The sequence below is a fragment of the Gobius niger genome, assembly GCF_951799975.1.
Source record: "Gobius niger genome assembly, chromosome: 8".
NCBI lineage: Eukaryota > Metazoa > Chordata > Actinopteri > Gobiiformes > Gobiidae > Gobius > Gobius niger.
This window is the reverse complement of record NC_136859.1, coordinates 6,710,245-6,724,790: the sequence shown is the minus strand read 5'-3', so window position 1 is coordinate 6,724,790 and position 14,546 is coordinate 6,710,245. Positions and strand designations below refer to the sequence as shown.

Sequence of the window (14,546 nt, the reverse complement as noted above, 5' to 3'; positions counted from 1 at the left end):
AGCTCTATCGTAGCTCTATCATAGCTCTATCATAACTCTATCATAGCTCTATCATAGCTCTATCATAGCTCTATCATAACTCTATCATAGCTCTATCATAGCTCTATCATAGCTCATAGCTCTATCATAACTCTATCATAACTCTATCATAACTCTATCATAACTCTATCATAGCTCTATCATAGCTCTATCATAACTCTATCATAACTCTATCATAGCTCTATCATAGCTCTATCATAGCTCATAGCTCTATCCCAACTCTATCATAGCTCTATCATAGCTCTATCATAGCTCTATCATAGCTCTATCATAGCTCTATCATAACTCTATCATAGCTCTATCATAGCTCTATCATAGCTCTATCATAACTCTATCATAGCTCTATCATAGCTCTATCATAGCTCATAGCTCTATCATAACTCTATCATAACTCTATCATAACTCTATCATAACTCTATCATAGCTCTATCATAGCTCATAGCTCTATCATAGCTCTATCATAACTCTATCATAACTCTATCATAGCTCTATCATAGCTCATAGCTCTATCATAGCTCTATCATAACTCTATCATAACTCTATCATAGCTCTATCATAGCTCTATCATAGCTCTATCATAACTGTATCATAACTGTATCACAGCTCTATCATAGCTCTATCATAGCTCTATCATAGCTCTATCATAGCTCTATCATAGCTCATAGCTCTATCATAACTCTATCATAGCTCTATCATAACTCTATCATAACTCTATCATAGCTCTATCATAGCTCTATCATAACTCTATCATAGCTCTATCATAGCTCTATCACAACTCTATCATAACTCTATCATAGCTCTATCATAGCTCTATCATAACTCTATCATAACTCTATCATAGCTCTATCATAACTCTATCATAACTCTATCATAACTCTATCACAACTCTATCACAACTCTATCATAACTCTATCATAACTCTATCATAACTCTATCACAACTCTATCATAGCTCTATCATAACTCTATCATAACTCTATCATAACTCTATCATAACTCTATCACAACTCTATCACAACTCTATCATTACTCTATCATAACTCTATCATAACTCTATCATGCCTCTATCACAACTCTAGCATTACTCTATCACAACTCTATCACAACTCTATCATAACTCTATCATAACTCTATCATAACTCTATCATAACTCTATCATAACTCTATCATAACTCTAGCATTACTCTATCACAACTCTATCACAACTCTATCATAACTCTATCATAACTCTATCATAACTCTATCATAACTCTATCATAACTCTATCATAACTCTATCATAACTCTATCATAACTCTAGCATTACTCTATCACAACTCTATCACAACTCTATCACAACTCTATCATAACTCTATCATAACTCTATCATAACTCTAGCATTACTCTATCACAACTCTATCATAACTCTATCATAACTATCACAACTCTATCACAACTCTATCATAGCTCTATCATAACTCTATCATAACTATCACAACTCTATCACAACTCTATCATAACTGCATCATAACTCTTGGGAGCATTTCATTTCTGGATATTTGGTAGCTGATGCAGGACGGATTGAAGAGCTTCCTTTACTTTCGTATCCGCCGCCATTGCCAAACTACACACCGTAAATGTGGTGCAAATGCCTAACGTCACCTACAAGCCCCGCCTCCCCCGCTCGCTGAACGGCAGGTGGAAATTCAACCGATGTAACGCGGCCCCTGAGATCTGTTATGGTAAACATTGAGACTACATTAAATGACCCAGACGTACATGTAGGAAAATTATAATTGACCGGAGTTCACGCATGGCTAAGGCCAGGCTACAAAATCCCCACTTTCCCACATAAAAACCACGTGAACACAAACCAACTGAGGACAATGACGTCACATCTCGGGAAAATGAGCATCCCAGTCCGCATGAATGCACCATGAGTACAGAAACAAGATCTCTTTTTACCCATGTCTGTGCTCAGTTTGTAGGATTTGAGGTCATTTTTAAACCCAGAACCTTTTTTTTGTTCATTACCGCAACATATACTCAATGCTAATTCTGAAAAAAATCAAATAGAAGAAGAAGTAGAAGTAGAAGAAGAAAAAGATGAAGAAAAAGAAGAAGAAAAAGAAGAAGAAAAAGAAGAAAAAGAAGAAAAAGAAGAAGAAAAAGAAGAAGAAGAAGAAAAAGAAGAAGAAAAAGAAGAAAAAGAAGAAAAAGAAGAAAAAGAAGAAGAAGAAAAAGAAGAAGAAGAAGAAGAAGAAGAAGTAGAAGAAGAAGAAGAAGATGAAGATGAAGAAAAAGAAAAAGATGAAGAAAAAGATGAAGAAAAAGAAGAAAAAGAAGATGAAGATGAAGAAAAAGAAAAAGATGAAGAAAAAGAAGAAGAAAAAGAAGAAAAAGAAGAAAAAGAAGAAGAAGAAAAAGAAGAAGAAAAAGAAGAAAAAGAAGAAAAAGAAGTAGAAGAAGAAGAAGAAGATGAAGATGAAGAAAAAGAAAAAGAAAAAGAAAAAGAAAAAGAAAAAGAAGAAGAAGAAGAAGAAGAAGAAGAAGAAGAAGAAGAAGAAGAAGAAGAAGAAGAAGAAGAAGAAGAAGAAGAAGAAGAAGAAGAAGAAGAAGAAGAAGAAGAAGAAGAAGAAGAAGAAGAAGAAGACCTGCTTTATGGTCATGAAAAACCATTGTTCCGGTAAAGACATTTTTTGGATGGCTAACCGGCTTTTCTGAAACCCAAGGTCTTTATTTTGCGCTTGTAGCACAAAGTGAAGGATTTGGCCCAGGATTTGCCTCCTCTGTGTTTGTGAGCAGAGCGCTCTGTTTGTTAGCGCCTCACCTCCGGAGGACAAGTCGTGGAAGTTGAGGACCAGAGGCGGCAGAGAGAGGAGCAGCAGCAGCCGCAGCGCACACAACACACCGCGGGCCATTTCTGAAACAAAACAAACGCAGAAAACAGTTCAGTTTGAGAGGGAGGCTGAGAGCGATGTTTTCTCTTTTTAAGTCATGTGTCTCCCAAGGGTTTTACATCTTTACAATAAGAACTCCTTACCTTGAGAGTGAGGCGCATTATTAAACAAATATTCAAAGTATCAATCTCACAACTGGGAAAAGAAAACATGAATAGGTCAGGATTGTGTCGTCAAAACCGCTCAGATCTCTAGGATTCCTGGCACTTCCCATAATAATAAGTCAATGTTGGAGACTTTAAAATGCAACATACTTTAAAGCATTAGCTTTAGCTGTTGCATGTAGTTCCCAGTGGTTTCCCTGGATGAGTTGTTCTTATTCCACAGCTCTTTTCTCTTGTCTTTAGAGTTCAGGACTGTGATGTCATATCGCTAAGCATGATGGGATCTATAGCGATAATAAACTAATGGAGACTCTAAAAGGTAAAATACTGGAGTTATTGTTCACATAAAAACACCTGGACACCACAGTGTCTTCAATATTTATATTGTTTTTAACTAATCTTAGTCTACGGAATATGTATGCCAACAGCCACAAACATGGCGGATCACTATGGTAACAGTGGATTTTCCCAAACTCTATATGTTACACTAATAAGCTACTTCTGGGTCCAAACTGTTCAGAGTTACATAGAGAAACACAGCAAAAAAAAAAAAAAAAACTCTATCTGAATCTCCTGATGAAATAAAACGCCAAAAACTGTTTTCCACTAACTAGAATAATGTATCTCACCATTTCTCCAGGCAAAATGAAAATATTTTTCTATTTAAAATAAGCCTTCAATGTGTATGGAAAAAAAAAGTGATCATTAATGTCAGAAAAGCATTACTAAAGAAAATCCAGAGTAAATGTAATTTCTGTGTGAACTAAACCCTAATGGTGAAAGTTAGGGCTAAAGTTATGTAGGACCTGGAAGTAGAGTGGTGACATCATCACTTAACAAACATATAGTGTTTTAGCTATTCTATATGCTTCATTTGCACATTTTCAGTAAACCTGTATATCTAATAGACTGTATAGATGCTAGGGGGCGTGGCCTAGCGAGGGGCTCGTTTTCAACAATGGCCGCTGGCTGCTCTGCTTTTTGACCATGCAAGGTCTGAGTCTACAGTGATTATGCTCTTCTTTGGAACATGCTTTTTCAGCGCTAGGGAGGAGAAGTTTGTAAATCCGCCATGATTCCCCCCTAGAATGTGGTCATTGTGATAAACGGGGAGGAGTGAGGATGAGTTGTCTATTATTTTTTACAGTCTATGGTTTTCAGGTGGGCCATTATCATATTCAGCACTCACAAATCAAGTCATTATGAAAGTTTTCGGCAGATCACCCACTGGGAGATACAAAACGGCACTCGAAGTTAGCGGTTAGCATGCAGGATGAAGCTAACGTAAGCATTATGATTAGCATTCTCGGGTTTATGTTCAAAATCGGGTTGATCCACTTTGTATCTGTGTCTCTGTTGCTTTAGTTGGTAGAAACTAAATCCATAAGGCAGCGTTTGTTTGGAGAAAAAGCTGTTTTTACTTCTTTGTTTAACCCCCTCGACATGGCATTCGTCATCTGTATCTCCATCTTCTGCACTCAAAACAAAAGGCCAGAGGTTTTTAAGTCACCAAACTGTCCACTGTCAAATTCTCTTCTCTGCAGATTTTTTTCTGAGTTTGCCTGAAATACCTGAAATTCCTGAACCTACTTTATATTCGGAGGTTATGCAAAACCAATTAAATTCCATGTACGTTCAGAAAAAGAAGTTCTGTGTTAAGGAGACTAAATGAATGCGATTCTGTGCTCGTTCGTTTGTGCTCGCTGGAGGAGAGCTCCATCTGTCTCTCCTCTCATCTGAACACGCTTCGGGCTCACAGCCAAAAACTCATTGTTTCCACGGCCCTGGCTCCGGCAAGAGAAAATGGTCGACGCGGTTTGGACTTTGGGAAAATCCAGAAATATCGCTGAGGAGGGAAGAGCGGAGAGTCGGGAGTAAAGAGCGGATAGCTAAAGGTGTTTCTCACTTCGGTCGTGACGAGGGTGGGGGGGATTCGTTTGAAAACAGGCTTTAGATGTGGAATGTTTGTGTAAAGTCAGATGTGCCCAGATTAAAGTGGTTTGGACGACTGGAGGCAGCGCACAGGGGCTGAGATATTGTAGTGAGAATTTATCAGGTTACATTAAAGGTAATTTTGTATTTTATATAAATGAATAGGAATAAAACATGCAAAACCAGACGTGGTCATTAATAAAGGAAATTGACTTCAGTCCTGTACTTAAAGGGACTAGAGGGAGTTTAAAAATGTTAAAATGATGTATTTTCCTCCCCCTTCATGTTCCAGCCATGTCCTAATGTGAAGAATGAGCCCAGACCTGTTCACCACAACTGCCTCTAAAATCCTAGCCTGACTAATGCCAAACTAAAATCACAAGTGATATGCTGGGCTGCAGGTTCTAGAATATGATGATGTCACCAAGTCGTTGCTAGAAAGAAAATGGATGGATTAGAAAAAATATAATTAATATCAGTCACTGGGTCCATGATCTCTCTGTACAAGACCAAAAATGTCCTCAAAGACAAAATAATTTTTCCTCTAAGTAATAGTTTAGGCCTTTAGAACGATGTCTGCACGTAGCTGTAGACTTTCGAGCTAAACTATTTAGAACACAGGCTTTTGCTTGATTGAAACATGGTCTGCTGTAAATAAACGTTTTGTTCTTTAAACAAGCAACAAGCTTCTGTATGTTGAATAGTGCGTCATCGTCTTGCTGTTCCTCCTCGTTCTGTGATTGGTTCCCAAATCCAAGCAAAAATTTCGGCCATGGTCCCCAGTGTTGGAGGATAACATTAAATTGCTATTTATCATACTGGGTCAGGCTGTACAGCGGTACTATCTCTGTCATAGCCTTGACTGTGGCGCTCAGACTCTCAGCCACTGAATGTTTGCTTGCGTGTCAGTATGACGTTCTGAGAGGGTATTTATCCCTTTTCTGTGGAAGCATAGACAGACTTGAATGGTGGGACTAGCGTGATGTCTCGAGTTCATGTGTCCGGGTCCCGCACCGATGGTAAATAAACTTCTCCTGTATAAGACATCCAGACTTCTGCCTGTTTTTCATCTATCCTTTCGAACACCATTGTTAATTCTCTAACACCCAGGCTGCTGTGAAGTTCGAAATGATTCGAGCGCACACAGCAGCCTGGCGTTAGCCAGGCTAATAAAACCCTGCACTGTCACTCAAAAATTCGGTCCAAAGTGCCGTCATGCACAAGCTTAATATAGAACCTGCAGTTACGATTAAGACCTGCGGTGGCAGAAGTGAGTATAACAATTACCAACTTTCATCTAGTCCCTTTAAGTAGAGGATCTGTACTTGAGTAGTTTTTGGTTAATAGCTAATTAGCTGTATTCCACTAAAAAACATGCTGGAACATGCTCTATAGGACGAGATTATCATGGATTGTCTTTTGATCTGAGTAACTAACGTAAATAGGGAGGAGTGAGGAATGACGGTCTACTAATAAAATGTCTATGGCCTGTCCGCATCCTGTGGCCGAACAGAAGGTCAGATTTCTTAGCGTTTATGGTCTGCTGTGTTCAAAATAAAGCCATAAAATAAACTTACACTCAAACCTTTTACTAACTTTTAAAATGATATTGCCCAAATTCACCTTCTGTTCGGCAACACGACAAGGCCAAAGCTTATTTCTCGTTGTGAGAGAGAACATCTGCACAGCGCCACCTACTGTTCATATAACATGCATTATTAGACTTTTAAAAACAACCAAGCACATGGCCAAATTAACTTTTTACTTTTATAGAAATGAACTGGAGAAGAACGTGTTTTATATATCTTTCAAAGGGAAAGTCGAGCCCAAAATCTACTCAAGTAAAGTACAGATCCTCAAAAACTCTGAAGAGCCTTTTTAAAGCCATATTATAAACAATGATTTTAGCCACAGGACCTGGCAACCCAAAGCTATTCTTTCTGATTGCAGGGGGACATGAGGAGTTGTCCCTGTCCGCTCTGAAGCGTCTGTCCCGGGGAGGAGAGAGTCGTTGATGAAAAAGCCGACGAACACATGGACAAGCTCAGGTAAAACGAGCAGATGGTTCACAGACTGACAGAGGAGGAGCTTTAGAAAACTGGCTCATTTACATAAAGATGAACTCGAGGGAATAATTAATCGGGATATTTAATTAATAGGCTTCATTACGGGCATAACAGTCCCCTCAAGAGATATTCTCAAAACGTATAAATATGTTGTAATGTTGTAAGACATTGCTTTTCTGTTTCACTTTTTAACATTATGTTCAGAAATACTATAGTCGGTCACCACAAAACACAAAGAATTAAAAAAGAAAAACTGAAAACGTCCCGATTATTCATCCCCTTTAGTCAGGACTTTGTGTTGCCTCAGCTCTGACTCGTCACTGATGATGAGGCTGGAGAAAACATGATTTTGAGACCATTTTTTTTTACACATCCAGTTGCTGCCACTACTACAGTATTCACCTCTTTCCGGAGGCTCGCGTGGGCGCCGCCATGAACTGTGCCCGCCCCTTTTCTCTTATCAGTTAACATGAGGCTGGAGCAAAGCTGTTTTTAATCCACGCAGAGAAACGGTGCAGGGTTGACTTGTTGGTGCAAATGAACGTTAGACATTTTACACAAATCAATCGACTAAACATCCGATTTGAGCGGAGAATATTTTCCCTCGTTCTCCGCTTAAATGAACGGGCTTCGCGCTCGACCGGAAGTGTCTGTACAACGGAAGTGCCGAGACAAAGCAAAGAGAGGCTGTTAGAAATGTACTGTTCATTTCCTAAAACATGTCTGTATAATTGGATGGTGTGTATTAACAGTGTATAGTTTTAAAGCCCAAAGAGGGTGAGGGAACAGATTTATCACTTTGAAGCCTGTAGATTACTAGCCTGATAAACCACACACACTTCATTCTGCGCGAAAGAAGGTGGGTCTGGCCATACACGGTAAACAACAACTGTCACAGAGAAATGACAAGGTTACGTCACTCGCTGCACCACTGTGTTGTTAGTTCAATTCACATTAACATTAGCCAAAACAAATCATGAATGAAGTAGTCGAGGATTTTGCCTCTACGCGAGTTTATATTCACTTCATGTTTTGTGAATTGGACTCCAGGTGTCGTCACGTCCACTATTTGCTAATTGGTTTATTTCAATGACAATCTGGATCAAGCTTTTTATTTGTTATGGCTTATTTTCGACTTGCTCTGAGGGGATTTGAATATCTTTGGAGAAGTTAGTTAAACATTTGTGAAAAATAAAAGTTTTGTTTATTCGGGTGTAACGCTTAAAGGGACTATACAGAGTTAAAATTATGTATTTTCCTCCGCCTACATGTTCCTGAAGTAACTGAAAACGTTACTTCACTATGGTAAATGGAAAATGATCTCAACTTATATAGCGCTTTTCCACCTACATTAGGCACTCAAAGCGCTTTACAGCAAGGATCCACTCACCCATTCACACTCTCATTCATACACCAATGTACGCAGACACTGGGGGCAATGTGGGTGAAGTGTCTTGCCCAAGGACACAACGGCAGTGTGTACTTTCAGGAGGTGAAATTCGAACCCCTGACCTTCCGATCATGAGACGACCCGCTCTACCATCTGCGCCACTGTCGCCCCTATGTCGCCACTATGAATTGCCGTCATGCACAAGCTCAATATAGAAGGTGCAGTTACACGTATGACCTGAGGTGGCAGTAGTGAGTATAAAATGGCCAACTTGCATCTAGCCTCTTTAATAAACCAGGCTAGGAACTAAACATTAACACATTTCTCTGAGAAAACTTAAAAGTATTGTTGAGTACAAGACTGGAGAGGTCAGAGTCTGTAGAAGCTTCTCAAGAGCAGATGTTGTGTTTAATGAAAAGTTCCATCTGAGGAAACTGGCCTAACATTTGTAACGTAAGCACATGCGCCTGTATTTCTCTGCACTCTTGCATCTGGTATCTACCACAAAGGAAAAGACCATATTTGGATTACAGATTGTTGTCCAGGAGATTACCTGCGGTACGTACATACCAAACAAGTCAGTTTTGTGAATGGATACATGTGGCAAAACACACTACTTCATTTTTACTTTGCCGTTAAAGGATGTTAAGGGAAACTAGCCAGAGTCTAAAAATTGGCCAATGTAATAAAAATGTATGTTTTCAGATTCCGAGTCTCGCCTTGAGTTGATAGAAATAACACCTCTGTGGTGTCCAACACTGGTTTGTAAAGCCTGAATGAAGCACAATACAGTGACTATAAAGGAAATAGTTGTGTAGGCAGGAGGTTTTCATTTACGATCTATAAAAATGAATCAAGAAATAAAACCATCAGTGATCAAGAATGTGTTCACAAGGTCAGAGATTAAAGGGATTTAACAGAGAAAAGAGAGAGACTTGTCTGAGGGATCCGATGGAGGAGAAGACTGTGAGGAGAGTCAAACCTCACACATGGCACATAAATGAGTGAACAGCAGCGGGCAGAAGCACACCGGCTGGAGGATCATGTTTGTGTGTTTTGAGCTGATGGAAACCCACCGAGACACAAGGAGAGAGCACACAAACCCCTCACACAAAAGCTCCACATGGTCCGGGGATTCAACTCGGGATTATACCGCTAACCACCTGCAGTTTCAATGCAACTTAACTTGGATTTCTCTGAAAAAAGACTCCCACTGTTTTAAAATATATCACTAAAAATGATGTAAACCGTAACATGAAAGGTCTCATATCCTTTGAACTAGAAGTATGTATGAACTGATGAGCAGTTGGTGAAACAGCTTTACAATAATCTGTCTGTGCACATTGTATTGTTGTTTTTCTATGCGTTTGGCAAAGCTGCTGCTAATTTTTTTGACAAATCTTCCCAAAAAATCTCCAAGAACTTCGTTTCAGCACCATGGACAGCTCCTCACTCAACAACACAATCCTGGCTCAGAGTTGTTTAACCTTTACTTCTGTCCTGGTTTAGACCTACTTTCTTCAATGGAAACACACTTTTTGAAGTTGTTGGGCAGACATGAATTTATCTCAAGAACTGTCCAGACTGTGGCGTGTATAAACTGAACATTCATCATTATTAACACAGTGCTGTCATGTACAGATTAGCCCTGAAAAGCATAGGCTAGTGTTTCCTGAAGTATGAGATAATTTGACCATCTATTATTACGCACATCCTTTACCACACAAACTGCTTCCATCGCTTCATTTTAATGTGCAACTTGACGCTCCGCATAAGAACGAGTAATGGAAACATAGTTTTCCAATTACAGCTCTTAATTCACTTCAGAAGTTGGTGCGCTCAGCTGAGGTGGATTTTAATTAAGCAAAAAAAGCACATTTTGGAAGATGGAAGTGCATTTATGAAACTCAAATGAGTTTGGCAGAGCTTATCTTTGCCTTTTGGCAGGAGTGAGCGGATCAAAAACAAAACAAAAAATAATCCCAGCCTTAAAAAAGAAAAGAAAACTCCAGCTATGCTAAAGAATGCAGATCTAATGCGTTCGTGCCGACAACAACAAAGTGCAACATGTGCAGCAACCTCCCTCTCTCTTGGTACAGCTGCGTTTTTTGCCTTTTTCTGTACATTTGTGTTTCTTTGTCCTCATAGTTTTACTGGATGCTTTTGTACGTCATTGCCGTGTTTTTGTAGTGTTCAGCAGATTTTATTTTTTTTTACTGCAAAGAGTCCATTATGGTCCTGAAACAGCAAACAGAGTTGGCCATGTTATACTCACTACTGCCACCTCAGGTCATACGTGTAACTACACCATGTTAAGCTCGTGCATGACGGCAATTCGGACCCGAAGTGACACCTTTTTGAGTGACAGTGCAGGATTTTAGAGGCATTTGTGGTGAACAGGTCTGGGCTCATTCTACACATTGTTGGAACGTGTAGGGGGAGGAAAAAACATAATTTTAACATTTTTAAACTGTCCCTTTAAGACATTTGAGATTTCTTCTTCTGAAACATTCCAAAGGGCACCAAGAGCCCCCCACACCTGCAGCACAGTGGAGGCGTCACAAGAGGCGCTACAGGAAACAAAAAAGGGACAAATGAGGAGAAGATGGTGAAAGACTGTTGTGAAGCAGAGGAGCCGACCAGTGCAGGACACCACGCTCTGAAACAGGGATAAACACAGGAGGTGGTGCACCGTTTCAGAGGATCAGAGGGGCACTGAACATGCAATCCAAAAACATGCTGGTTCAGGTTGACTCACAGTGGCTCAGGGCAAACGCCTGAACACAATTTAATTGTACGGCTGTTCAAAGATAAATAAAGAACTTACTTAATATGTGTCAATGGACGCAGTAACAACACTGGCCAGCAGGGGGTAGAGTGTCAATGCTGGATAGTGAACCTTAATGTTGTCAAATCCTAATATCGCAGATTAGGTTGTGATATTGATATAATCTAAACGTGCACTCTGCGTTTTAGTTGTTCTGCTTGCAAACGGCGTTCATCTCGGGGCTTTTCAGCATGTGGTAAAAATGATGGCTCTCATACTAATTGTAGCATGTTCAATTTCCCCTGCTGCTTGCTCACCAAACTTTGAGACGCAATACAACAAAACCCTGGCTCATAGCACTTTCTTTTCATAAATATAAATGCTTTCAATTTCAAATTTATAAACATGTCACAGCAGAAGCGCTCAAAAGCAGTTTGATAAGCCACAATTAACCATATGTCCAAACATTATTTATTTCATACAGTTTTATGTAAGAGATAATGTATAGAACGCTGGTCATTATCGGGAAAATAAGCACCGACAGGGCGAAGCGGAGGGGCCTTATTATACGGCCATTTGCCAACTGAACACACACAACATAGACTTTACACACTTACATACACGTACGTACACTTTTATGAAGGTCGAAAGGTTTATCTAGTGACTTCCGCGACAAATAGTTCCCAAAAGTTTGCGCGTTGCTCGGCAACGTTTTGCTGGGCTAGAAGCAGCAAGGCTAGTAGCTAGCCTAGCTGCTTAGTTGAAGGCGCAGTTGGAGGAATGGTGGTGAATCTCTTGGTAAGTTGAAAGTCAGACTCACGCTAACTTCACGAGCGATTCCCCCAACTTCTCTCGCAGTGACGGGGACAGATAGTGTCGCTACTACGTACGCGCGGAGTGATATGAAAGCACAAACTCCGTTGCTATTGGCAGCGGTCATTATTTTTTTCAGAGGTCCTTTATCAAAAAATAAGGACCGGTAGAACGTTGGGAAATCCCATTCAAATCAACGGAGCTTCTACTTACGTTGTGAAGAGCTGTATAATAATGTGTGTTAATAATAAATATTAAATTTTTTCTTATGATTATAGCCAATGCTGTGTCTTTTGGATTACATTACTACTAAAATATAAATTACTTTAACGCTAAACATGTTACTCAGTAGGCTTATTTTTCTTTTTTACTTTTATAGACACCTAGTTTTGCTCTTACTGTTGCACTTCTACATGAGTAAAACTGTATCCAAGTAGCGTTACTCTTACTCGAGTAAATATTTTGTCCACTCTACCAACTCCTGCCTCTTATCCACTACCTTCTCCCATATAAAACCCGTAGACCTTATTTCAGCACCACGGACAGCTCCTATAGCACTAGCCATTGCTTTCGGGACATTTTTCAGCGCCATAACATCGCTTTAACTTTTGTATTTTTCGCTCGGTGCTGGCTGTTTACCCACACCGAACACTCCGTAGGGTCACGGTGGGGACTGCCTGGCTGCCTTAGCTACGTCCTGACGCCTGTAGGGACTGCTTTATTACGCACGGCCTGCCTGTGTATGTATCTCCTCCACGGGCCTCCTGTAACACCATCTCCTTCCTCCACGCCGTCCCACGCCTCGAAACGCCGCGCTCGACTGAGAGCTTTGGGGGGCGAACATGGGGCGGGGAGGGGGGGTTGGGTGAAACACGACGTGACGCGCTCGTTTCGACAGCCGTAATCTGTCAAAACATAGGTGAGCTCGTAGAGTGGGGCCTGCGATGAACACACACACCTACGACCGCCTCTGCGCGCGCGCTTCACGGGCTGGGATTTAACGAAGTGTGGCGCGTCCGAAGCGAGTCCCAAGCGCGTTTTTAAAAAAGCACTCACCCGCGGTTCCACGCGTGGCAGAGCGGGCACAGTCAGCGGATTCTTCGAAAGCGGGGAATGTGGATCACTCGGGTCCGATGTCCATGATTCTGTCGGCTCCTTCGGGCTGAGAGAGAGTGGGAATCCGATCGTAAAAAATAAAAAAAAAAGGGACAAGCGTAGAAACGAACGGCAGCGGCGGAGAGAGGGGCTTCTCCGCGTTGTTCCGGCGGTGGATGTGGCGGCTGACACCTGGACGCGGGCACGTACGGGACACTCGGACACGCGCGGGGTGGTGGACGGATGGACGGGTGGATGGGGAAGTGATGTCCGCCGCCGCCGCGCGCTCACTCACTCACTCACTCCCCTCACGCCGCTCGAGCTGCTCTCACGACGTCTGGACGCACGTAGCGTGTAAGCCCCTCCCACTCCTTATCCCCAGTATTATCCGTTATCCTCAACCCCCCACGAGCGCTTCCCCTCCCAATAGTTAACTCATTTAACATCTTACCACCTGCCTTAACCGAGGGTATTTTCTCAAGTTCGACTTTACCCAAATCTTCTGTACTGGAGCTTACAGCCTATCGTTAACGCCTCATTTGAAAGCTAAGACCTACCTGATGTTTTTCCTTGCGTTATTGTCTTTTCCATCTAATTTTTGCCACTATTTTGTTGAGTCTATCTGTACTATCTATAATAAGACGTCAGACCGTTAAAGTGCATATGACACATTAGACACATGTTTTACTCAAACACACTGAACACAATTATATTTCAGATTTTGCTAAAGATTGCACCCAGTTTTCTTTAGTTTGGCCATTTTTGTGACACTTGTAGTTTCACTTCCTTATAGGACACTGACAGGAAGTGACAAAGACAGAGGCAAACAATTTTAACCCCTTAAGTCCCACCTGAACCGAGCACATTTTCTCCAGTTTGGCTTTACCCCAGTCCAAAAGCTTCCGGAAAAAAGCTGTGAAAAAAGCAACAAAACTGAGACGAAAACAATGATGGAAATGTGGCAAAAAAGTGAGAAAACATTGACAAAAAGTGACGAAAAATTGATGAAAAAGTGGCAAAAATGTCACAAAAATGTCACAAGAAATTGGCAAAAAAATGTCGAAAAAAAGACAAAATTTGACAAAAAAATGACAAAAATGTGACAAAAATGTGATAAAAAAAATGGACGAAAAAATGACTAAAAAATGACAAAAATTGGATAAAAAAAATAGATGAAAAAATGACAGAAATGTGACAAAAAATGACAAAAAAATGACCAAAATGTGATAAAAATTTGACAAAAAATTTACCAAAAAATTAAAAAAATTAAAAAAATGTGATAAAAAAAAAATGACAAAAAAATGACAAAAATGTGACAAAAAATGACAAAAAAGTTACAAAAATTAGTCGAATACCCAACAAAAAAATGATGGGAAAAAAATCTGATGACGTGAGGAAAAAGA

At 40.4% G+C, this 14,546-nt stretch overlaps 1 protein-coding gene across 1 annotated transcript in view; it reads right to left on the bottom strand.

The window, feature by feature from the left end:
• gabbr1a (gamma-aminobutyric acid (GABA) B receptor, 1a) overlaps window positions 1–13,550 on the bottom strand; it is an 89,173-nt gene extending 75,623 nt beyond the window's left edge. The window contains exons 1-2 of the mRNA XM_079562010.1: window positions 13,105–13,550; window positions 2,847–2,939 (exon numbers count right to left, since the gene is read on the bottom strand). Of these exons, the coding sequence (XP_079418136.1) occupies window positions 2,847–2,937 (91 nt within the window). The 5' untranslated portion in view covers window positions 2,938–2,939; window positions 13,105–13,550. The remainder of the gene's footprint in view (window positions 1–2,846; window positions 2,940–13,104) is intronic.
• Between the last annotated feature and the right edge of the window lie 996 nt (window positions 13,551–14,546).